This window comes from Scomber japonicus, chromosome 2 (assembly GCF_027409825.1).
Source record: "Scomber japonicus isolate fScoJap1 chromosome 2, fScoJap1.pri, whole genome shotgun sequence".
NCBI lineage: Eukaryota > Metazoa > Chordata > Actinopteri > Scombriformes > Scombridae > Scomber > Scomber japonicus.
In genome coordinates this window covers 10,767,344-10,794,640 of record NC_070579.1, presented here as the reverse complement: position 1 = coordinate 10,794,640, position 27,297 = coordinate 10,767,344, and the positions used below count along the sequence as shown (strand labels likewise).

Sequence of the window (27,297 nt, the reverse complement as noted above, 5' to 3'; positions counted from 1 at the left end):
TTTAACTACTGGGAGTAACCAGGTTAAGCAGTTGTTCATGCGTGCTGATAGTATGCCTTCACTAAACTCCCTGCTTGCATATCAACAGATGTGTACATCTTTTAAATGTTTTTAAGGGGACACATCATGCTTTTTTGTCATTTAAAAAACATTTATGCTGTTAAAATGTTAAATGTCTCAGTTAAATGTTTTCAAAGTTGCAAAATTTGAGATGAACAAATGTAAAAGGCTTCAACCCTCTCTGAACGCTTTCTTTATTATGTTATATTCAATACCCACAAATGACCATCCGTTGGTAGCCTTTGTTGCTAATGTTGTTCAGTTTGTTTCAAACGTTGGTACGGATGTATTTGAGAAGTTTAGTTTGTTCTATAGTTTGTTTACATGGCTTCCAGAAGCAGAAGAACTGTGCTGAGGGGCAGCTTCCAGGAGCTAACCAATCACAACAGAGGGGGCTCATTGGGAGAGGAGCTAAAATGGCCTGTTTCAGACAGAGGCTGAACTAAGGCGCTGCATAAATGACCAGTATAAGATAAATAAGGATGTTTTTGGACTGTAAATCATGCAAAAATAATCCAATTGAGCCACAGAATAAAAATATAGAACTGGGGTTGTGCATGATATGCCCCCTTTAAATCTATACCTGCTGATTGAACTTCTGCTCCAATCAGAGGTAATCAACCTTAACATTGATGCATAATGCTCTATTCATTCAAGTAATAAAGAATAGTGGGTAACAGGTTGTCCAGGGTGTCAGTGGTTTTGTTTTACTGTATTACACGACTCACCTGTTGTAACATTCTTGAGCCGGACACTGGATCCCTAACTGACCCTGACCTCTGAAACCTGACGTCCACATGGAGGCTAAAAAAGCTGTTGTGCTGTTTGTGAAGCCACTGTGATTCCTACTTGACAAAGAAGAGAGGTGGCCGAGACAGAGAGGGGGTATAGAGCACCAGAAGTCAGTAGAGAAAGTTAAGAAAAGGTAAAGAAGAAGAAAAATCCAGCAGGTAAGAAAAGATGTGACTCAAATCAGGTTTGGATCGAGCAGCTGATGAAAGCTCAAAGATGGAGGTTTTAGTTTCAAATAACAGGTGCAGATGGACATGCTGTGTTATTAATTTGTCTGTGTGAGTGCACATTTGTGTGTATGCCAGAATGAATTACAGCATTAAGAAAGACGTTAAGATATAGAAGAATAGATAAGATCAAAATTCCAATCCTGCTTGAGGAAGAGAAAGAAAGGATTGTATTCAGTCATCTACTTGGGCTTTTATGCAAATACTAAATGTCTGTTTTTTGCTCTACTGTGTTTAATGACATATCTATGTGCCTGTATTGAGTCAAGAGGCAGTTTGGCATGCAGTTGGTTCACTGTCATCCAGGGTGAAGATCAGGGGAGCCAAAAATATAGACGATGACCTGCAAAATGTACCTACATCAATCATCATCCTACTAATATAGACTAAATCCAGTTGTCACTGGCCCGTCTAGACAACAGTTGTCACCACCAAGGTGTTAACTGCATAGAGGATGACTAAGTTCCTGCGATGTCTCACAGACTCTGTTTAGTTTACATCATGAAACTTGGCTGTTTTTGCACTAAACAGCTCATTTTTTGGATGGAGACCTGGAAGCAAAGACTAACAGCAATAACTTTTAAGAACATTTGCGCAGTGTGACTTCAGTGGAAACGAGCAAAATGATGTCTGCACAACCTCAGCTTCATTGGTTCCTATTAGTCTTATTTACCCTTTCGCTTGATATTCTGTATTTCTTCCAGTTGTCATTGGCTACTGTTTGGCAACGGTTTGCAACTATGAAAGTCTGCATTATTGTCTGGATCCATGTGACGTTACGCCATTAACAGGTATGCACTGTGTACTAAACAGCTAAAACTCAGTTAGTTAGTGCCCACAACAAGAGTATCTCGTCCAAAAATGGAAAAAAATGGAAATTGATTTCAATGAGACCACTGTGTTGACAAAGCACGAGTGCCAACGCAGAGACCTCGGGCAACGAATTGCAGGGTAATCCAAAAAAAAAGAAAAGAAAAAAAGTGCAGTCCCTCAGTGAGTTTTCTAATTACGTAAGTGCGCCAACACATTCTAAGTAGATTACTTTGCAGTGTGTATGGTGTAATTGCTGGCAAACCTTACAATCACTATGCCAGAGAATGAAATGATTTTTGGCGTAATAATTTTCCAGAGTTGTAAAATCCCAACTAGTGGTATTATAAATAGTTGTGCAGTGTTTTGGCATCTGATAAGGCATCAAACCCATGGATGTATTACTCAAACTGAACTTCCTGGATTATATTACCTTTTCTCTGTGGTACCTGAAACAACATGCTCACTTCAGTGCAGCCCCTTATGCTTTCTTTTCCTTAGGTTTTTTGTGCTTATTTTTCTTCTGAATGCATTCTTAGACTCCTGGAGCTTTATTCTACTGCATATAATAGTTGTCCTCTTTTCAGGACTGGATTGTGGTATGTACTGGTATTACTTTCATTTAAATGCTGCAGAGTTTGTGGTGTGTTAAGGCTGCAGGGCTCAGGATTGCATATGATGGAAATTTGCTGATGTGTGCATTGGTTAAAGTCAGTCAGCTCATTTATGTGTCACGTTGTATTTTTCACACCTGTAGGAGCAAGTGATGAAAAAAGTCTGGCTAATCTACACCAATTGAAAATAAACGTAAAAGCAATTATTGAGACGTTACTTGTGTGTCTATTTGTGTTTGGGATTAATGAGTCATTATATATGTCATTATAGCTTTACCCATGCTCGTTGATGCATGTGCACACACATCCAGGCAGCAGATATTCATATAGCACTTTAACTGCTTATACAATAGCTTTTCGTGTTAAGAGTTTTAGAGATATTGAAGTCGTTAAACTGATTTTACTGGTAAGCTTTTCAGGCATGAGGTAACAGGATATTCCACTTTGGGGAGTTTCGGGGGGTGTGGGAGTTGAGGTAAGGTTTGTACCACTAACTCACATCCCCTTTTTTTTCTCTCTCTCCATGAAAATGAGGTAATCTCCTTGTGGACTAACTTCCTAACACGATTTATGATGTCTTTGCTTTTTTACACATTAATTCCTGACTCTCCGGTTCCTCTCCCTTCTTCCTTCCCTCCCTCATCTCTCCCAAAGTCCCTCCAAATCCTTCCTCACCCCGTTTTCCTTAAAGTGTTAATCCTGCAAATCTTTATTAGCTGATTTTTTTTTCCCGCACCTCTAATGACTCACAGTACATCCTTTCCCTTAATGTTTATATTAATGAACTGTAACTTTCTGTAAGTAATGCTAATCAGTGTCTGTGCAGTCATGATGGATATACTTTAACTGAAGATCTTTATTCAAGTTATTTATTTATATTCAATAAAAGCACCAAGCAACTCACTAGAAACACACCAGAAATCAAGTTTTTAGAAAATGAAAGTTATTGTTTTTTTTGTTTTTTGGTTCAGTTTTTTTCAATTTGCAGCAGAGAGTAAATATTTAATGTTGAGTCCTTAAAGTTATTCTTTTACAGCTACAGCTTAGGGGATACTTTTGTGCAAAGTACGACACGTGTGTTGAGTTTTCGTTGAGCCACACCTACAGTGTGGTAAAGTGATTACAACTGATCCCACATCTCTGCACCCTTTTGTTGTTTTTTTTATTATTGCAGCCATCACAGTTGTTTTTGTCATCAGTATTTCCAGTTTTCCTTTGTGACTTATTTTATCTACACAATCCTCCCTACTGGCCTGGAGAGTAAATACTGAATAATACCAAGTCTCCCCTCCTGGCATGATATAACCACAGGAGTTGGGCTGCTTTCATTTGATGTTTCGATACCTTTTGACAGGCATGAAGAGAATAATACAATGGAAAAACTATAGGGAGGAAATCACTATAGGGAAGAACCACTTATTATATGTTGGATAGCGTTTGGGATATTCCAGATGAGGTTGGGAAATTAATGAGAAACCTGAAACCAGAAAACCAAATCCACAATCCATACAGTTGGTGCTTGACCAGAAGTATAATCTAAATTAATTAGCAGTAATCTAAATTCAACTTCAACTTTATAAGTGAACCATTGCTCATCACTAAAAAAATATAAGTATTCTTTAAGTAGTTCATCTTTACTAAATAACAAGTACAACTATTTGTATGCAGAACAAGCATTTTGCCAGAGGCCTGGGGTTAAGTGCGTTGTTTGCACAGTTGCACTTGTTACTTAAAGGTACCCTGCAGTGTTTCTGACCACTAACAGTGCTATGGAGCAATGTTTTTGAGTGAGTCCACGTTTTAGTCAGTTCTCGTGCACACACACACACGAGGATGCACATGCAGAAGCAAGCGGGTGACCTAATACACATTTCTGCTGGTTTCACACTTTAATTCTTCTTGGGTAATATTTATAATCCAAGAAGCAGTAGTTCTACTTGAAGACGAATTTCTATATCCCCCACCCCACCTCAGGTTGAGAGAATATACAACACTGTTATATCTGGCTTCTGTCATGCACTTTAAGTTTAGAGGAGTTCAGGCTTTGTTTACAGCAGATTTTGGATGAATGGACTCAGTCATCAGCTACCAGCTATTAAAACACAACATTTCTCTCTCTCTCAGTCTTTTGTGTCCTTTTCCCTCTCAGTGTACCCCTCTCACTCATTGCTCTACCTTTTTCTTATCATGGGGGAGGACAAAGGTTTATGTGGGCCTTTCATTCTGTCACACAGTGAGAGATGGCAGCAGTGTATTGTGGGTAACAGAATCCAGCTGTGTTGTAGACTGTGTGTGTGTGTGTTGTAGACTGTGTGTGTGTGTGTTGTAGACTCTGTGTGTGTGTGTGTTGTAGACTGTGTGTGTGTGTGTTGTAGACTCTGTGTGTGTGTGTGTGTGTGTGTGTGTGTGTGTGTGTGTGTGTGTGTGTGTGTTGTAGACTGTGTGTGTGTGTGTGTGTGTGTGTGTGTGTGTGTGTGTGTGTGTGTGATAATGGCCGTGTGTGCTGTGTCCCTATGGAAGTCTTGGGTGTGTGTTGACCTGTTTCATGTCATTTAGATGGCAATGTTTCTCTTTCATCATGCAGCCTTATCTACGCTGATACAAATAGCTGAAGAAATACTGTGTGCCATGAAGTCTTAACACCAGAATACTCTGTCACATTTGATTAGGAATTCAAGACAGAGCAACAAAAACAACTGGTTTTGCCGCACTGAGTTATGTGACTGTATATTTTGTATGCAGGAAAAAAAAATACTCCACATATTTAGACTGCTATGGTTAATATGGCAGATTCTTGGCTGTGTGATGTGGGCACCCGCTCAGTATCAACAGTAACAACAGGAGAGGGCCAAGATGTTAAAAAAGCAGATAAGTACATGAAATAGGCATGCACAGATTGGGCTGTACATTTTCACTCTTCCCTTCATCTTCAAGGTTATACGTAACTAATTATAAAACTATAAAAATCAGTACTTTTTATTTGAATTAATTCAACTTACAGTAGAATGTAGCAAAGCACAATACTCAAAATAAATATATAAAAAGAGCAAAGACAAAAGTCGCGTGGAAATGTCATGATTAACTGTTAGTAACAAAGAATGATGTGGTTTTGGTCATCTTTGAACAGAGCCAGACTAGCTGTTTTGCAGTGTTTCCAGTCTTTCTGCTAAGCAAAGCAAACTTGCTGCTTGTAGTAGCTTCATATTTGCCGAATGAATATTCCCAAAATGCTCCAAAACCATGAAAACCCAAAATAGGACAAGAAACGTGGACTTGGCAGTTGATCTCTTTCTTCTTACATTAAGATCCCTTTTGTTTTTGGCAAGAAAAAAGTCACTAAAATTAGGAGACACCTTTTTTTTTTTTTTTTTACCTCCCCAAAAAGAAAATATCTTTTGTTTCACCCTCATCCACAAGGAGGTCAGAGGTCAGGTTCAGCTACAGAGCAGCAGCCCTGGAGTGTGAAGGAATTCAGTTTCTTCCACAGCGATGCTTTAACAGGGCGGATGCTTGCTGTCATGGAGGACTGAATCCTTATCCTCTGTGGTTGAAGGTGTTTCTGCCTTACCATTAAGCTGCGTGTTTCCTTGAATGAGGCTCGCAGGGAGGTTGCAAATGACAATCCCTGTCAAGAGGGTTTAACTACCTGCCATGCATGTCCTGACACAAGCCTTTTGGAACAGCAAAAGCTACAAGACCACATGCACACTGTTTGCTTGGGATTTGAAATGGCACACGAACGCTTCATACAATAATTTATCCTGAATGGTGTGAAGGAAAGGCCTGTTATGTTAACTTTAATTTTTATTCACAGTAATTGTTAAATGCAAAGCCTCCCCCATGTGCATGATTTGTTTCTCTTTTCTCCCCCTTTCTTCACTCTCAAACACAATTATTCTTTCATACATATTCCATTCATTCCTCTCTTCCTCTGTCATCAAATTATCCACTTAGCCTTTGTGCCAGCAGCAGCACCCGTAAAGGAATGATGATCAGATCTTATTATAACCCTGTTACTATTCTATAAACAGTAAGTGACTGCACACAAAGACAGATCCGGATTCCAGGGCAGAGCGTGTCTTTAAACTGAGATGTGTACCCTCAAACAAAAGCAGTCATTTGCCTTCTCATAGCAGTAATACTTTCAGTGGAGCATGCTGTTGGATTGCAGAGAGCTTCATTGTGTGCGTTCGTGTGTACGTGTGCAACAAGGTGTGCATTGTTGTTTGTGTTGGCTTTACGTCTTAGTGAGAATAATGCTGATGATAACAGCTCGAGTTCTTCTAGCTGATGTGACAGAGTGGTTTGGTGACTTTACCAATGCCAAACATCTTTCAATTTAAGCACCTGATTGTTATTGCAGTTTTGTCATAACACAGCACAGACTCCTAGTGATACATTTAAACAATGGATCATGTTGTTTTGTACTGTCAATGGGTAATAAATGCCATTTAGCAGTCTTAAACTGCTTAGACTTTCTATTGACTATTCATCAGTCCTGTTGGCATAATCTTAATTTAGCAGAATATTTCACTGCTTTAAGTTATTTGAGAGCAATGCATCAAGTAAGGGAACACATATGGTGTGGATAGAGCCATTGTTGCAGCTAATAACTCCAAAGCAGTGATGCATTTTAGGAGTTTGCTAAATTTCATGGATGAAGATGCATCTATTAGTGAAGCTTATGACTATTTCCACCTAAAAAGATTTTCCCGCCATTCTCACATTTTGGAGAGGGAGATGCTGCACCAACAAGACACTAACGGAAACCAAGTTATAATTGGACACGGATTTATAAAACTTAAGAGCCTGTCAAAGATCAGACATCCCTTTGTGGTTTACAACAAGACAGGGCAGATTCATTCTGCACACTCAGAAAACATTGTATTCCACCTCATGCTTTTACCACTCATTGTTAGCGTCAGTATGTTGTGGTGACAATAAATTGAAGAAAAGCATTAGAAACTGAGATCTGGCATTTATAGACCAACCAATTAAAGTGTGGCACTTTGGTCTATTGTTTAGACCATCATGTGACTAACTGGATACAGGTTTGATCTTTTTCAAGTGTCCTTGAACAAGACACTGAAACTCTACCACAAGAGTGTGAGCTTCTGGTTTATATTAGCTGCTGCTGAAGTACCAAGTTTGGTTCCTCAGACACCAAATTAAAAAAAAGAAAGTTAAATGTGGTGTTTTCAGCTGGAATTTCAGCACTCTTTCTCTAAACAATCAGTTCTTTAACCGATCTGTTTGTCCTTCTTCCACCACCTCCTGGCCTTTCATCTCAGATTTTAAGGAATAGTATTCATTCCTGCTATGCTGACAGGCTTTGCCCTCACTCACCATATGTTATAAGGAAAGAGGTATAAATGGAGGAGACAGAGGGCAGGAGGGGAACGGAGGCATGGGGCCAGAGGTGCGCTCCTGACTTAATGAAACATCTTAGGTTTCTCCTCAACTTCCACCCCAGGAGTCTTGCACATGGCAGTGAAGAGAGAGGAGTGCAAGAGTTTAGTGACTCAAGAAAGGTCAGAGGAGAGCAAGGAAGAGGGAGGGAGAGATGAGAGGAAAGGGAGAAAAAAGAGTCATAGACAGATATGTGCTGCAGCTCAGTGTAAAGCAGAAATTCAGAAAGAATATTGTTTTTGTTCCAAATGTGTTATACAAGCTCATGAGAAATTATATATGAGCCATCTTTTATTTATAGTAGCATATTTATGTGGATTCCATTTTATATCATTTATTTTATTCCACAAAATTGAATTTCCAAGTCCCTTCAGATCCATTTGTAATTATATTTGCCTCCTCCTTTTTCATCTTTTATCCTTTACTCCTTTTGTCTGTTGCCAGGGTTTCTCTCAAGTTTCACCCTTTGTGACTCTTGAAAACCTTCTCTATGCAAACCCATCCAAAATGAGCTTGATCAAATCAAATCAAGTTTGAAAAATATCTTTTTGGGCTCCAACAGGTCTGAAGTTCCAAGGTGCTTTTTTTTTATTGCAGACTTGCAGACAATGAAACCTTGATTCTCCAGGTGAAGAGTTGAGCACAGAACTCTGCTCAATAGTTCATCAGACTCCAGTGAAACATCAGTGAAATGAACTTATACAATATTGTATATCTGCATTTATGTCTATGTATGCTACTGTATATGGACTGTATATGACCAACACAGTAAGAGAACGGTCAATACAAAATAAGAAAGAACACAGTAAAGTGAATCACAGCATTAACTACACTAAGGAGGCACTACTCCTGCTGCAGCCTAAGGTAGCGAATCTAAACATAGTCTCTTGAATCCTAAATTTTTCTTTTGTGCATCTGTTTAGAAAGAACCTTACTTTTAAACTCCATTGGAGAAGAAGTTGGAAAAAAGGAAGCTAAGATTTGATCCAAACTTTAGCACACATTTCTCTCTTTATACAGGTTTGTTTGGACAGTTGGACAGTTTCACAAGGTTGTGGACCTGGGGCTGTAATTATGACTCTTTTCCTCCCGTCAAAGTTTTATCGTGGCACTTTTTATCTATGTGATGTTATTGTTACAACACTGATTAGCTGTGAGAGTGAACTTTTGAGTCTCATTTTTCAGCACTTGCAGATCTGATCATTGCATAGTCACCCTCCTCCATTCTCCCTCTCAGTCTAACACAGATACAAAGTCAACAGTTCCTGTTGCTCAATTTCCTGCAGTCCTATATGTGGCGCCCATGTTTTTGGTAACACGATTCGGCAAATATGTCAAAAGTGATTGAGTGTGTGTATGTGTGTATGCGTGCCTTTACACTCAGAGCCTATTTGCTTTGGGTATGTTTGTATGTAGTAGCTGTGTGGCTGCTGGTGTCCAGCTGCATTACAGCAGACTCGGTTTCACGGGCTAAGAACCATGTCATAAACACAGGGAAGAGGCTGACTGGGTTTCTCACTTACCTCAGGAGGGGTCACCCTGGGTGGGCTGTGTTAACCTGGTGCCTTGGCCTCTTGGTCCTGATCCTTTGGCTGTCTACTAATTAAGGATTTTAAACAAATTCACTATAATGGAGCAGTGTTTCTGTGTGTATGAGTGCATGTGTCTGAGGAAGTACGGTTTTGTTTATTGGGTTAAATTGCTCTTGTATCTATTGTATTGTACTTTATGTCTGTGTGCTTGAATGCTTTAATGTGAATGCATGGATGTTTGTGGATCACGACAAAGGGACAAAGAAAAATTGGTATTTATTTACAAGCAAATGGAATTAGACTTTAGAAATTAAACTGAGAAAGGACTTTATTGATCAGTGACCAAACAGTCTGTTTTTCGCTTTATATTAAGCCAATGGTGATTAACATTGACCGTTTCCTTTCTTTTATGTCTTTCAGAGTTTCAGGCCTGACGCCACCATGCTGCCTTATATCCTTCTTGTCTTCATCTCATCTGGTTTGGTGTTATCCTTTGAGTGCCCGCCAGACTGTTCCTGTCCAACCCAGGGCTCAATATTCTGCATTCAGAGACGGGCCAGCACTGTGCCGCGGGTACCCACCAACACCCAACATCTCTACATCTTCCAAAATGGCATCGACACTTTGGCCCAAGATGACTTCAGAGGTCTGGGGGAGTTGGAGTTGTTAGATCTCAGCCAAAATGAGCTGGCAGAGGTTCCAGATGGTGTGTTTGAGATGCTGTCAAAGCTGAAGAACTTAGACCTGTCCTCTAACCACATCACCCACATTTCCAAGGAAAGTTTTTCTGGGTTGGTCCAGCTGGAGAGGCTATATCTCCATTCAAATCGCATCCAGAGCATCCATATGGAAGCTTTTGATGGTTTAGAGATGCTACTGGAACTCAAGCTCCAAGGGAACCAGCTCACCTCACTGCCATCCCTTCATTTCCCCAGTCTTCTGCTTCTAGACCTCAGCCACAACAAGATCCCAACCCTGGGACCATCAGACCTCCAGACTCCCCACTTGGAAGCCCTTAAGGTCGCCTCTCTAGGGCTTATCTCTGTGGATGAAGATCTCATAGCTTCCCTGGGGAATCTCCATGAGCTTGACATCTCCATGAACCACTTAACTGAGGTGCCCCAAGCCCTAAAACAGGACTCCCTCAAGGGATTGATCAAGCTCAGTTTGGCTGCCAACTCATTGGGAGGGCTCAAGAAGGAGGACTTTCAGAAACTTACTGGGCTCCAAGATCTGGATCTCAGTGGAATTAATCTACAGGGATTTCCCCAGGGTTTCTTCCAGACCTTCCCAAGGCTGACGCATCTGACAGCAGCTGAGAACCCATTCAATTGCTTGTGTCCATTAGCCTGGTTCCCCGCCTGGCTTAAAGAGAAGAATGTAAATCTTATGAGACCTGAGGAAACCAGATGTCACTTCCCCCCAGTTAATTCTGGGAAGAAGCTCTCAGCACTGGAGCACAAAGATTTTGGGTGTCCACCTACCACAACGGTGATGATTGGCTCCCCCGTTGGTAGTACTCCTGTTCCCCAGATGCCCACCACATCTCCAGGAGCCACCCATACCAATGCTATTCCTCCTCCTCCTCCACCCAGTGAGCAAACCCCCTCCTCAAAAACAGACAGCTACCCCCTTCCACCAGAACCTCCAGTCTCCCCTAGCTCCACCAGTGGGGAACACGAGCAGCACATTTGTCCAGCAAACATCTGCCTCAATGGGGGCACTTGTAATTTTGACCCGTTGGGGCAACTAAGCTGTATATGTCCCTTAGGAACCTCAGGACCCTACTGTGAAAATGTGGATGAGGTTCCTGAGCCACCAAAACCTTCAACAAAAGAAGTGACTGTAGTTGACCCTGTGGTGCCTGCTGAGCTTGATGCCATCAGCTCACGCCAGGTGACCTCAACTTCTATACTTCTTGACCTGCACCGCTTCATCGAGACACGGCCACACATCCGTGGTATCAGGCTGACCTACCGTAACCTCTCAGGCCCTGACCGCCGCCCCATTATTCTGAGTGTGCCGGCATCCTACCCTGAATATACTTTGCGTGGTTTGAGACCCAACTGCACCTACTCGGTCTGTGCCACTCCCCTAGGTGAGAGAATGAACTCAAGGGTTAACAGCTCTGTAGAAACAGGGTCATGTACAGAGGCTCGCACTGCATGGGTTCCACTGACATCCTCAGAGCCCAGAGTGGAGACACAGAGCCAGCTTACTCTTATACCCCCTGTGGCTGGCCTGACACTCATGCTGGGGTTGGCTCTGGTGATTGGTACAATCATCTGTTTGCGGAAGAGGAGGCAGGCCAAGGCAGGAATGGAGCTGGAACTGGGCCCTGCGGACTCTGATCCCATGGAACTGGAAGGGGTCAAGACCTGCCTAGAGAACGGGGGAAACGGTACGCTGCCCCACAAACAGGCTGAGATTGATCGTTGTCATACTCCTCAGCCAGCTCCATCTTTGCAACAAAATGGGGGTTTGGACTATGAAGTACCTTTGATGCAAGGACACTGCCCATCAAATAACAATTTAGCATCCCTAAAGCCATCTTATTTCTAAGATGCAATAAAATACAAACACTTGGACAGATTTTGGAGAGTGGGCTTGCCCATTAAGATCCTGTTGTGGCTCATTTGATGGTTAAAAATCAAATTTTCATTCCAGTTTCAGATTTCCACAATTTGAAAAGAGGCACTTATTATCATTTTTTGTCCAAATGGAATCTCTACAGACTGGATAATCTATTTTAGAGATACTGAATGATGAATTTAAGATTACAGCATATTAGAAATATGCTGAACCACTGTGGGACAGTGAACAGGATGTGGTTAAGTCATCGAGCACAGTTTGATGATGGAGAATTCTAACCAAGTGATTAAACTAAGTGCAATCAACTAGAAGGGTCTTAGTAGCAGACTGAAAACGAAAGTGCCTTTTTGCATTGACACAACTGTAACTGATGGCTCATTTTTAAGGATTCCTTGTTTATATAAAAGAAACTATGTGTATGAGCAATAATCCTGTTGCTGGATTTGGAAGATTTTGCATGTGGTCTACAGAAATGGAGGAAATGACAGTGATATAAATGAAAACAGTGATGCAGATGTAGACTTGCCTTGACCACACGTCCTGGTACAAAATGGGATTTCAACCAACTCCAGCTGCTCCATGGGAATTATAAAAAGAACTTGCACTGAAGGGAGATATGCCTTTTCCTTTCTAGTGTCCCAGTCACGAAGTGCCACAACACTGATGGTCACATGATGAAATGCAATGAGAAAAGAAAAAAAAAGAAAAATTGAAAAAGTAAATCTAATAGGTTGATGTCCATAAAAGCTGTTTAAACTCCATATTTTGCTGTTGACATTATCTAATCTGAAAGAAAACTTCAGGTTCCCACACATATGGATTTGGATTCTTCTCTGTCTACAGACCTATAGTAATTCTCTCCACACATCCGAAAGCTTTTGGCTCCATTGGAGATAAATTTGCTGTGAAAGATAAATGGACTGAATGAAGAGCCATTGAGAATAGACTTCGCCTGCATTGTTCTGTGCTGTGACAGGAAGGCTGTTATGTTTAGCTGATATTATGATATTCTGTTTTTGTCATGTGTTTTTGTATTTTTTATCTTTTTTTCTGCTGTTGATGTCCACTCAGTATTGCTATTGTTGTGAGTTGAAACATTATTAATTGTTGTCCCTTGAAAGATCCTGCTTAATTCATTATGGATTTGATAATTTTAGATTTTTTTATCTTACATGTAGCTGAAACTTTCCAGAGCTCCTTGCAATAATTGCTGAAGTAAATACTAGCTTTAGTTCTTAGAAGACCCCCCCCCCCCCCCCCCCCACCAGGCAACCAACATTAACTACAAGTTTTAATTCAAATATTAAATTACAACAAGGTGATTTTAATATGTTCAGGTTCCCCAAAATAGGTCTGGGGAACTCACCAAGTGAATGTAACTGTAAAGTGTCAGACACTTTATTCTCTCTGCCAGGTCTGCCACTGCTCCATAAAAACATTGTTAAGACAAGCCTCAGACTGTTTTTGACCGCCAAAGCTTCAAAATCTGTGTTCAAAGGCCTTGTGCCACAGAGCCCACTCTTATAAAGCTGCACACGCGTCCCGAGAAAAGAAAGCAACTTCAAAGTGCTTTGAGGTATATCGCTGTGAGCGGGAGTGAGATTTAAGCACTCGTTTCCTCTCGGTGCTTCTGACCATATCCTTTCTGAGATAAGGTCTAGACAGTGTCCCCCTGTAGCTTTTAGTTCTTGTGCACCCTGTCTTCTCTGCCCCTCCCCACTCCAACCCCACTACTTCATCCATCAAGTGTGTTTTTGGTTAACAACAATTATTGGCTTGTGTGTTGGGAGACTGTTGTGCTTGTTTACAGCCAACCAGACTGTGAAATGTACAGGCTAAATGCACTGTTGTGATGTATTTGTTCTTTTTTTTCCTGTCTGGGGTTGGGAATATCACAAGCTTTTAGTCCTACTTTTCTTTTTTAGAACTTTTCCATTCATGAGAAAGAATCTGAAATAGCAAAGTATTTACAGAGATTTGCCTTAGGAACATTGGTACCAAGGCTTATTGACATCTTGTGTCATATTACATGCTGATGTGTATTTCAAGAACAAAAGGGCCTTTATTTCACTGATACAAGACATTGCATTATATTACATCATAAACTAATAATGAAGAAACATGAAATGTAATGAAATTTACTTTGAATGCAGAATTAATTTAGTCAAGAGTTTGAAAAAAGAGCTCTCAGTCCCTGCCTTATCTAATAGTGGAAAGCTTGGATGACTGGTTGTTATCAGTTAGTTTGCTCAGGTGTGTGTGTGTGTGTGTGTGTGTGTGTGGGTGTGTGTGTGGGTGTGTGTGTGTGTGTGTGTGTGTGTGTGTGTGTGTGTGGGTGTGGGTGTGGGTGTGTGTATTTTTGCTTCACATTTACAGTACATTGTCTCCTTTTATAATTGAATCCATGCACTACACTCCAGCACTGTCCAAAATCAACTTACCATTCTCTGGCTTCACTCTGTCAATATTCCAGTATAAACACAGACACAGATGCTCATATATCGGCAATCTGCTCTCCCCTGATATATCAACTGGAAGACTTTTTAGTATTGCTTTGGACAGTGAGAGGGGCAGGAAATGTTTGAAATATTTTCAACATGCTTGTTACAGTACCTTCTCTGTTTATTTAGGGAAACCGTTTTGTCCTTTTTTCTGTTTTGTTTTTTGTTCATTTTAAAGTCGATATGTTTTTGTGTACATGTTTGCCAGAAAGCAATGCTGAGAAAAAGAACAGTATTAAAAAGACCTAATTTTAAAAGAACCTTGTTTTCTTGTTTTTATCAAGAATGGTGTTGGTTTAAGTTTTCTATGGGTTTTAATCTTGTTAGCAGCATGACTCTAGTGGCATGTCTCAAGGAATGGTAATTTTCATTTGTCTGTCAGTACATTGATCACTTTGGTCCAGACTGTAATTGGACTGAACAGCTGCTTTTTGGATTGCTATAAAAAATTGTGGATTTGAGTGAAATGTCTACTGTTGGATGAATTGCTGTGAAATTTGGTACATACGTTCATGTCCTTATCAAGATACATTATCATTTTGGTGATCTTTTGACTTACCATGTAGCGTCATCATCAGGTCAAACTTAAAATGGGTCCAATACTTGTTTATGGCTTAATACATCCACAACATGATATTTCAGTCAATTAGTCTCAGCTGTACTTTGTGCTAACTGGATAATGTTAGCATGCTAACATGGTATGCTAAGACGGTGAACATAATGAACATTAACATCAAGATGTTAGCATTGTCATTGTGAGCATCTTTGCATGCTAAGATTAACAGTTGGCTCAAAGGGTCACTATGCATAAATCCGCTTAACAGAGCTGTTAGCATGGCTGTAGACTCTTAAACTGTTCTCAAACCTCCGCTATTAAGTCTACGTGAATCTGAGTTGTTTGTACTTGGGTGAGGCTTAAAACAACCAATCCAAGATCCTTTGAGGATGTGGTTCAGTGCCAAACAAACTCTAGAGCGTTTTTTTGTAGAAAAAGGATCCAACCTTAATCTAACCGAACTGCAGGGCATACTCTTCAAGTTTAGCCAGGTTCCCTTTACATACTGGGATGTGGATTATCTAAATTAGCTGCTAGCAGCTAGCTGACAAATTAGTCAACATCAGACTTGAACTACCAAATGAAGTACATTGCATATTTAATACTTGGCCTCAGGACCATCTTAAGGACCAGTTCTTGCTCTCGCTCCAGATTCATGGACCAATGAGTGGAGTGAGTCTCACATGGTTTGTATTGATGCATTTTGGTTTGTTTGAATGTTTCCCTGTGTGTAACGAAACCGAACCAACAGGAAAATGCACAAATTTAACATTTTATCCATGGATTCAGAGTAGGGCAAACAAACTGGGTTTGAAAACGCCTTGAGTATTATTTAATGGTGCAGGAATGTACTCAGCAATGATGGCTTTAGCAGCTTTCCTCCTCCTTGTGGATGTGGAGCTTTAAGTCAGTTTTCAATGGAAAGCGGTGTTGTCATAGAGCAATCTTAAACATGACAACTGAGAAACAATTTCCAGTAACAACAGAAGCTGACTACACATAGCCTGTATCTGTCAATACCTCATTACACTCATACACTGACTAACCTCAACCACAACATGATTACTTTGTGACGTTATGTTGGTTTGTGGATGGAGGTCATTTTCTGTACTTTCCTCTAATAGCCAAGAACAGATGCCAATGGAAAATATTACAAAATAACATCATGTACGTAGATTGCATTCTTCTGCTAATTTGTACCATTGGTTATTTTCTTGTAAATTCAGCATTTACGTGTTTTACATGTTACTCTCAGTAAATTGGAATGAAAACAGTGTAATGGGACAAAACCCAAATCTCAAGTGACCAGTGCAAGATTCAGCTTCTCAGAGAAGAAAATAAACATTTCTAGAGTTTTTGTCAATTTTACTACGAAGTGAATGTTTACATTATCAAATCAGTACTATTCTTCACAGACAGGTATAAGCAGGTGAAGAGTTCAATTCGATTTTTATTTATAGCAACAAATCACAGCAAACGTTAGCCCAAGGCTGACTTGTGATTCAGAGTTGTGTCATGGTTCAGTTTCCCGGACAATCAAACAGAGACTGTGACTTCATGTTTCAGGTATGTCCGTTCTAGTACAAAAACACTGGACCTGCTGTTCAGATTAAGCATGTAATGCACTTCTGCAAATCTCAGCTTTCTTTATATCAACATTTCTGACAAAACTGCCTTTAAAAATATATGTTTCTAATTGGGCTTTTTATGGCAAGCATTGTGATATGAAACTAATCACGTTAATTATGCATGTCACTTACTGTAAGTGCCCTAGTAAGACATGACTGTGAGCCAGTAAAATGTCAGAGCCCTGAATGAGATACAGTCATAATGGTAGTAATTACCTGTGCTTTTCCTGCTACATTGTGTCAAAGGTTAAAGGCTAAATGACAAATTCCAAATTTCTATGTTGTGAGAAAGTAGCATGTTCACATTAGATAAATAACAAAATGAAGTGCACTATTGTCTTTCAGCTCAGAAAAAAATCCTTACAAGAAACAACACAACAAAAAATATGATTTCTTCCTCTTCATGAAGTGTTCGAGTAGTTTCCCAAAAGTTGCAGTTTCATCACAACTTATAATATGATTTACATGATATTCTTTGTGCACTAACTGCCAAAATATAGTTAACATTTGTGTTTTGAAGTATCTGTTGTTCATTATGGTATTTGGACAGTTTAAAGGAGCAGGGCTCATTTTATAAATCCTAATCAGATACAACCAGTTGCATTAAGATGGACACAGAATGCATGTAGAGGACATGAATGAACCTTGCTTGTATACTGCGACCTGCACCACTCACAGTTTGCCAGCTGAACATGTTTAATACCCAGAAAAAAAAAACAAAAAAAATACTGGAGAAAGTCAATAGAGAAACACAAATACCTAATTATACATTCATGGAACAGATTATACCCTTTCAGTTTCTAATGAAAAGGAGATTCCTTTAAAGAGATGGAAGACTGACAAAAGCCACTGTGGCTGCAAGGGCGGGTTTTTAAGATTATCACTCTGGATTCCACAGAAAATTACTGGGGGGGTAAGCATTTTTGTTTCGTTGTTTTGTGTGTTTGCTAAAACAAGAACCACTTTCGAAGGGTGTGGCCTTGGGTGGCATACTATAACCGTGGCAGTAAGGAACGAGAGGCTTCTTTTTTTAGGATTCAGCAAAATAGTGGGCAGTGTAGACTAAAGACAATATAAACCTAATAAAATGTCATAATAGTACAGAGTGCTATAAGAGGGAACTGAAAGTGAGTCTACTTGTGATGGCCTAGAGCATTCTTGGTTGACTCTTCAGTTCAGCTTGGTGAGTGAAATGAGTGAAGATTTCTCTGCCATCGTTAACGCATTACTGCCTAAGCAACCTCGAGAAAAACACCCAAAACCTGAACGAGAGCATGTTCTTAGCCAACTTGATAGACTATAGAGAATGAAAGGTAAACAATAGATTTCTCTGAATAATATATTCAAACACTTTTATTACTATTATGATGAGGAGGAAATCTGGAAAAACTGACATTTGTACCCATGACGATTTTGTGTTTGTGACAATGTGTTACCCCAGAAACATAACAGATGTTGTTGCTATTCCTGAATGGCATTCAGTGTTGCGCTGTCTTAACCTGTCAAAGAATACAAGCAATGTGTCTGGGAAAGCATTTAGATTACGTTTAAGATTACAGAAACAGATCTAACAGATGAGATCACTTGGTAGCTATGCAGCAGCTAGAAAGTCTATGCTTCAGCTGTTTTTTTAGCACTGCACTGCAGAGCAGATGTAAAAAATGATGTCTGGCATTAAAGATAAGATCCTTCACTTGTACAAATAGGATGAGCTTGCCCTGATCCAAAACTATATCGTTTATCACGGCCCTGGATGACCTATCAAAGATAACCTGAACATTAGTCACTCATAAAATGTGAAACAGAAAGAAACATGAAATTCAGGGGCAGTAATCCTATTTGCAAGTTATCAGTCAAGATCATGTAATTGTTCAATTACAAAAAATGGCAATTTATGTCAATACAATCAACCAGATTTGTTGCATGCACATTATTGCTAAGCAGCAGTGAGCTCAGTGCTGCCACTAGTGGCTAGAAGCCGCCTCATGTTGCTCTATCAAAGCACTACAATATAATTTAAAAAAGCACCAGCATGTTGTGCAATTGAGGCTAGACATGGCATTTTCTTCAACTATCTTCACTTTGTAGTTTTGTTAGTGCAGCATTAGTTTTGAAAGACTAACAATAGTGTTTCAGACAGAGGGGCAGCAATGTACAGTAGGCTACGGTTCCCCAATTACCACAACCCTTAACCTTGCAACATATTCACAATGCAAGACATGTCTGCTCCTTATCAGAGGTCCCTTTCAGTTTGTATGTATGAATTGACTGGATTGAACCAACAAACCTCGTAGGTATAGGCAGTCAATGCATAAACTGCATACATCACAATGAGCCCCTAAATTAAAGCAAACCCTAACTTCACAGCCCATCACCCTCATTAGCCCCACAATGTGCTTCTCGTTTACAGACCTTCGTCTACATGGACTGCTGCAGGGTGCTGAGAGAAAAGAAAGAGACAGAAAGGGAGAAAAAAGAAGGCAGGCGACGGGGGGAGAATTGATTTATTTTCATTTGAACAATCTGGTTGTAATGAAAGCAGTCATGACTTGCTGGGGGTAGATGGATGAAGCGAGCAGAGAAAAGTTTTTGAAAGAAAGAGTGTATGGGGCGAAATCCAGCTGCAGACAGATTGTTGGATTTGATAATGGTTTAAACGGACCCTACAAGCCTCTTAAACCTCAGGCTCAGTGTGTGTGTGTGTGCATACTTGAGAGTATATACCTAACTTACCATATTACAGCCATGCATTCCACATGCAACCCATTTGTGCTGCAATATATCTTTCTACCAATGCAATGCTGGCATACCTGCATGGTATGTAAGGGCCAGTGAGAGAGACAATGTTTACTACAGCTGCTAGCACACTAAAAGCATGGTTTATGTCTTTTGGACACTGGTGCGTTTTGAAGAGAAAGTTCTGGCACTAAAGAGCTTGGATGTGTCAGTTAAAAGGGATTCACATACTTCATAGTGTTTAAAATCATTTATGAATGTACTAAACCTTTTGGCACTAATTCATAACACAGATCTATGGTCCTTTTCCGGAATGCATTTCTAATCTTTAAAGAGGAATTCTGAGTTGAAGTTTTATGTCCCAGCTTGGATCCAGTCCAGTTCTGATCACACCCACTTACACTGGACTTATGCACTGATTCACAGTGGCCTCATTCCCTCAATAGCGAGTCATCTGATCGGACAGTTGACTATGTATCTACTGATTATGGCAACAAATGGCAGTCTTAGCTAAATGTCTTTCTACTGACAGCTACTGTATAAAAGAAATGGACATAACATCCGTGACGTCACCCATTGGTTTGTGGACTGCTGCTCGGAAGCCAATAGTTTCGAATCTGGGCATCGCCATCTTAAAAATGTCAGGTGCATGCTGGGAAAAATAAAAACACGGATTCTACATCGTCAATCATGATGCAGCCACGCCCGAATGCATACCCTGCTTTATCGTCAAATATAAAATCAGGGAGGCCCAAATTTCACAAATGAACATCATACTGCATTGAAGAAGGCTTTAAACTAGCGATTGAGACCATAAACACATTTTGAAAACATTTACTGAGGTTAGAAATCAAGTGAGAAGTTGGTGATTTCTCCATTGACTTGTATTGAGACAGTCCTTTTGACACCAAAACGGTCGCCCCCTGGTGGCCTTTTGCTAGAATGCAGTTCTAAGTTACTTCCGCGTTGGCCTCATTTCAGAGGACCAGAACTCCCCGTCTCCCCGATTTACCTTCTACCTGCACACATACTGTACTGAACCAACTCCAACTTTTAACATTTGTTCTTGTTGTGATTGGTTTGTCATTAATTAATCAATTAATGACGAATCACTATCAATCAATCAATAAATCAATAGCACCTGTCATACAGGTTAATGTAGTTCAAAGTGCTTCACAGTTGACTGGCAAGCTGATCATAAGAGACACTCAACCTATGTTTAATAGGATCTGAGAACGAGGATTAATTTCTCCATTAATCACATGGTTAACACTAATGTGACACCTGTAAAATCAGGCACTACCATTTTATGTGCTCGATCTTGAGAACAGGGGCCTTGATTACAGTATAACCATTGAAACAAGGCTACTTAAAGCTACTTCCCAATGAAAAATTGTTATTGGAGATTGTGGTCACCTGTATGGAAAACTCTGACTCATGTGTACAAACATTTTGGAGACAGTGGGAATTGGCAATGCTGATGACAAAGTGGCGAAATGAAGCCAATGACAGTTGACACATACAATCCTTTTCACTCCTTCGGCTTTATTTATACAGTCATGCTGGCCAAGTTGACCACAATGCCATTTTCACAACATATCCAAGTTTGGTTGATTTCACTAATTAAGACAACCCAATTAATTTTGGCAAGGTGTAACACAAACGTTTTGATTATTTTATTGTTTTATCCAAACATATGGTGGTAGCACAGCAAAGGGAAACAAATAGAAGACTGATGGCCACATAACTGTTTAGATAGCTGCTTTTAGACAATATTAATCATTCAAAGAGCAGCTGAGTCAAGACATAGTGCAGGCTCACTTTGTAGTTCTCTCCAAAATGGCTTACCACACTTACTGGGTTGAGAGCTCATGTTCCTTATTCTCATGAGAAAAACACAGTGGATAAAGCTGTCGACCGCCCTTTTCCTCTCTGAAATGCAATACAAGGTTTAATTGAATTAGCTTTAATTGCCATTCATTTGCCCGGTGGAACCCAAAGGTCTCCTCTTACCCAGGGCCCTTAATGACTTCCATGTTCTGAGGCAGAATTTTAAGTTCAATGAAAAAGTCTCCAACACAACACAACACAACACAGGACCACCCGAGATCTCACAGACTGTTGGAACTGTTAAAATCATTTTCCAAATGTATGTTTTCCGGAGCTTTCTAACAAGTAGAAATGCTGAAGAAAGTAGGAAGGAGAATGGAGGAGAAAGGGATCAGGATTTTTCTGTGGATTACTTTCATATAAAATAAAAATATTACTTTTAATTTTCCAAAAGTTTGAGGTGGTTTTGCCTGCAGCACTGTGGGGATGGCTCTGGTGTAGGCTCCACTGTCAGGACAGGAAATATGTTGTTGCTTTATTGCTGCATTTTTTCTAACAGCCAGCGGGGGGCGACTCCACTGGCTCCAAAAAGAAGTGAGATTGTACGGAAGTCTACCATAAAATGACCTTAGTTCTCACTTGATTAATTCTTTCTTAATGTGTTTATGGTCTCAATCTTTAGCATGTTGTTCATTTTGTAAACTGTGGCTCCATTTTGAGTAAAATAGAGCAGGGTATGCTTTAGGACATTGCCACCTTCTGACACACTGAGACAACGTTGATTATATAACGTAACCATGACACAACCCCACACAGAGTACAGGCTTAGCCATAGCCATTGCTATTACACAGTGTGTTTTCAGTTCTGAAAAAGCATTCGTTAAGCATTTGGCACTGAAAGACCCTCTAAGGATTCGGCTGGTCAGTTTTCCTGATAGGTATATTTCGTTTTAATGGGTTTAAGCCTGTTTTTTGCTAGTTAAAATTAGTATTAGTATTCACATTACCTGAGTTAACCAAAGACTGTAAATACACCGGGCTAACCAAGATAGTAGCTAGCCTTAGGGTCAGTATCACCCTCTTGTCTAAATATGGTAACTTCTGACTCCAAAAATCCATTATAGCGAAATTTGCCAAAGCTTCAAAATAGCAGCCCACAAATGGGTGACGTCAAGGTGACTACATCCAGTTTTTATATACTAAATACAGTATGGCAATGAATGTAGTAGTTTATTAGTAGCTATATCAAAGAAATGTTAAAAAAAATGTGTCCTGTGCAACTTATGTAGGTTTCCATAGTCTGTGTATTCCTCCAGAGTTACCATACTGCATTAATATTAGCCGTAGCATCATGACTCAGCACTAGCTCTGTCTTCTCTGACTGACTTGGTGTCTTTTATTCAATATTTACAGAAAATTAGAGAATTTATTTGAAAACCATGTAATTGTATTTATTCAGTACTACTATGGAAAATATACTGAAAATACAATGTTTCAAATTACATACAGAGACTATTTTGAAGATTTGTGGAAGTATTGTGACGGATGATAGTTCTGTGGTCTTTTTTCCTGACAGCAGAGGTATCATCTTAAACATTTTGTTTTATTTAAACGTTTTGTTTTATTTTGGTGGCATTTCCTGTCCTGACATTGGAGCTGCCTTGACAGCAGATCCTGTAGTGTCCCTGCAGAGGAGTCCTACAGACAGAATGTCATGAAAAGTTCGCTAAACTAGAAGATTAAAAGAAGAGATAGAGGACAGCAATAAGAAGTAACCAGGGATCAGTTTGAGGGGAATTTCAAACCTTAAATGAGAGTAGGAACAAGGAGAATTGAAGTAAGAGAAAATCATCAGAAGAAACCTGCAGGTAGATGATGGAAAGAGTTGTGTCCCTACAGTGAACGCTGGCCATTAGAGCAGCAGCTGAGGGTTTATTAGACTCCAGTATTTTTGTGGCACAATAGGCCCTCAGGGCCAGGCAGGGTCATGTTGTGATAAGAGATAACATGACTGCACAGAGCAGGGATTACTCGGGACCTGCACCTTTTTCAGGCCCTCACTGCAAAGCATAACAGACAAGTCTAATACTACACAGCAATACGAACACATGCCAGAACACCATATGCTCAGAAACATGCATACGATGTGCAAGGAGCATAAATCATGCATGATCATGGGAAGGCGCGTTAATGCATACAGATGTATCTGAAACATGAAAATAGAGACCGCTTACCGATACCTGATAACTGAAACCTAGATTAAACTCTATGGGACACAACATACAAAATAATTTGTAAATCTTGCACTGATTGTGATAATTTCATTCAAATAAAACAATATGGCAGGTTACTGGTACAAAGACAGATGGGGTATTTTCAGCTGCCTGTGGAGGCAGGTACTCAGTCAGGGTGCTGGAGGTTTTTGGTGCTACAGGAGAAGGGTTAGGGTTATGGTCCACCTTCTACTGTAAACATATGTTTTTTTTAATGTCTAGTTGTTAATGGACTGGTAGTCATTGTGTGCTTGTTTGACCCAATCAGGTCAGACCGCAGTGCTTCATAAGGTGATGCAAATTGACACTTTTATATCAATGCACTGTAAGAAAGAACTGAGTTGTAAAAACCTAAAAGGAATCTAACACAGCTTAAGCTCATAGTTGAATCTCTACTTTGCCAAACCCTTACGCCCTACCTCTAGACGTTGCCAGGTTTGCACAGAATGAGCACTTAATTAAGTATGACTCAGTATCATTTAGATTTCTGTTGATGCTCCTTTAGTTCTCTTAGTCTGTCCTTCACAGATTTACAGAACAAAGCTCCTCTCTAAACACTTGCTGCAGGGCTTGTTCCCCTTGACCTTTCACCACTCAACAAGTGACCTTTGACCCTTGGCAGGAATTGGCCATGGCCTGCCTTTTTATGCCCACTTATAGCAACAATAAAAGGATGTGTTTGGAGTGTTTTGCTATTTTCAGGAACTCATTCTATCCTCTCGTCAGCTTTAATTACTTTACTCTGTTGCTGCTGCTTTTAATTTTCTCTCCTACTCATCAATCCAGCCAGCAAGTTTTTGCTTTGAGACTTTATTTCAGTCTTGCTCATTCTCTTGATTTCACAGTCAACTAGCTTGTGATGAACTTATACATGAAAATGAATTTATAGCATCTTTATTTTATCTTCCAGTTCTTGATTTTTTATTCTTTTCCTAATTTGACCTTCTTATTTTCTCTCTTCATCCTTCTGGTTGTTCCTCCCTGCTCTCAGGAAATGTCTGGTAAGCCTCTGGGCTCTCCCCTCCCCCCCTCATCAAATTGATACCAACTGAGTTATTGAACTGCCACCCCTCTAACAAAGGGCCCTGCTTTATTGATGTTTGTCAGGCCAGATGTGAAACAGGTTTTGACATGACCTGGCAGGAAAGAAGGGCTGGGAAGGGGGGCAGGAAAATGAGGAGGAGAAGAGGAGGTGTAAAGATATTTTGACAACATCAGACAGGTTGATTTCAGGTTTGACATGGCATGTGTTGTGTTTAAGGGGTTTATTGTAGCTAAGGAAACCAGATAGTCAAAATGAGCTGATTCTATTACACACTTGCCACCAAGAGGATTTTTAGATTCCAGATCAAGACCATAAATTTGAGCTTCTTGCTGTATTTTTTTTAGGACTTAAAATATTGGATGTACCTACAAGAATGAACTTTTATAGTCGAATAGATCATTTAAAAATTCCTTTCTATTTTATTGTTCCTAAACTTAGATAAGGCACTTTTATGGGATAATGATGGGAAATGAGAAAGAGAAAATTACAAACACAACCCTGTTTATTTTTCAAGGTTGTTTTAATTTTCATACGCCTCCTCTTGGCTTTGAGTCTGGATTCCAATTACTTCTCCTTTTTTCCTGCTGATCTGTTCAAATCTTCTGCCACTTGCAGCCACATATGAAACTTTTATCTTCTTTTTGGCATTCGCTTTCCTGTCAATCAAGAGTGTCTGGATCTGGAGTCACAACAGCTGCTGGCAAATCTTATATAACATTATTGGCCACATTTTCAGCTGTGGATCAAAAGGACTGACACTATTAGTTTTCATATAAATTATTTCAATTCATGGTTAAATCATCATATATCTGGTAAAACTCAATCTTGGTAGCTTTTAATTTCAGTTTTGGTTACCCCATTTTAATAAAATCTTATTATTGCAATTGTACTGTATTCAACTTAATTCAACAACAATGCATGAAACTCCCAAATTTCAGCACAGCTACATATTCCCCTTAAAATTCAAACATAAACATGTTTTACGGAGCTTGCATTTTTGACATGACTGCCATTAATACTTTTGTATTTTGGTTTTTGTATGAAAATATACTCGATGAAATGTAAGAAATGACACAATAAGACGTAATGTCAGTTACCCAAAAATGACATATAGTTTTAGTTATAGTTTGAGTGACAGATAACATCTTGCAGCTGTCTATATACTGTTTATGTCCACAGTATGTTGACACATTTCCTCATTTGGTGGGAGTGGGTTGGCTGGATGGTATAACCCAACCCAACCCAACAATGGACTTTACCACAGGGGACTTCTGTTCATTTCCCATTTCTAACCACAAGAGTCACAGTTCCAACTGCGGATCAGAAAAGTAAAAAAAAAAACTAATAATTTTGCTTGTCCTCTAAACTTTTTGTTTTCTCAATATGGTTTTTGGACTTTTTTGCCTTAATTTGAAAGTAGATGGCATAGAGGCTGACAGGAAACAGGAAACAGACATGCAGCAAAGGTCCCTTACCAGATTCAAACCAGGGACGCTGTTGTAACCACTCGGCTACCAAAGTGCTCTAATTATCCCCTAAACTTGATCCTGTGGTTATCATTGCAGCCATGATGTGGAAGGTCACCTTACTTTAATGAAGTAGTCATTCTAACCCACATCATTCAACATTAACATTAACAAAGTGATCATTTTAACCCAAACTTTTCCCTAAAGCTAAATAAATTGGCTTTTATGCCTAAACCTAACTAGACCTTAACCATCGTAAAACATTTTTACTTTTGGAACTTTTTTTTACAGTGATTTGTAACAGATCTGGAAAACACAGACTGATTACTGCTGATTTGAGCACCAGATTAGAAAACGCTTCTACGGTATGTGTCACTCTGAAGCACACAACAACGTCGAACAGCCTATTCTGTTATTTAGTTTGGAGGACTTGTTGAAGTACAGTGTGTTGGTACTGTAATACTCCTTTTTCACCGAGCTGGAGCTGGTGCTGGTTCGGAGTCAGAGCCTGACTAAGCAGTGGTTCTTTGCTTTTCCACCGCCAAAGCTCCAGCCCGGAGCCTGAGAACGGGAGCCAGAGCAAGCACCAACTCTCTGCTGGTCTAAAGCAAGAACCGATTACATCAGCAGACTGGGGGCGGGGCTAACGTTTATTAGCTGGCTAGCAGGGTTAACGTTCATTAGCTGACTAGCGTGGCATTTACAGAGCTGTCGTCTTCTTCTTCTGCTGCTGCTGCTGCTTCTTCTTCTTCGTTTCCGGCAGGCTAGATGCCTTGCGCCATGTTGCTGCCTCTCACTGGTGAATCATGGAAGTGCTTCAAAGGCGCGCGCTGGCTACATTATACAGTGACGTAATTGCGTGGCTCCTTGCCGGTGGAAAAGCAACAGGTTTGTAAGAGGTGTTTGGATTAGCACCAACTGAGCACTGGCTCTAGCACTAGCTCTGAACCAGCACTGACTCCAGCTCGGTGGAAAAGGGGTGGAAGTGCGCTTTACTGTGCTGGTCGCAGTCCTTTTTTTTCTCAATTGCCACATTGAATCATTGGGCTTTTTCTTTTTCTTGCTTAGTTGTTAGAAGAAAAGAGAATCGAGCAGAGACTGTTCACCCCAATGACCTCCTGTCAGACTGTTTTACATGCTTTTAACTTCTGAGATATGGCTGCCATCATAATCCATATTTGTTAACTCTGGGAATATTATGTATTTCCAGTGTGGTTTCTGTAACC

The 27,297-nt window shown here is 40.0% G+C and overlaps 2 protein-coding genes across 2 annotated transcripts in view; one reads left to right on the top strand and one right to left on the bottom strand.

Moving 5' to 3' along the window:
• The window catches only part of LOC128367585 (dnaJ homolog subfamily A member 3, mitochondrial-like), a 297,084-nt gene that overhangs the window by 200,795 nt on the left and 68,992 nt on the right, over positions 1-27,297 (bottom strand). The gene's annotated exons all lie outside the window — the stretch shown is intronic.
• Positions 1,811-12,006, top strand: LOC128367576 (vasorin-like). Its single transcript, XM_053328179.1, has 2 exons — positions 1,811-1,834; positions 9,880-12,006. Exons 1-2 carry the CDS (start codon positions 1,820-1,822, stop codon positions 12,004-12,006), a joined length of 2,142 nt encoding a protein of 713 aa, XP_053184154.1. The 5' UTR covers positions 1,811-1,819.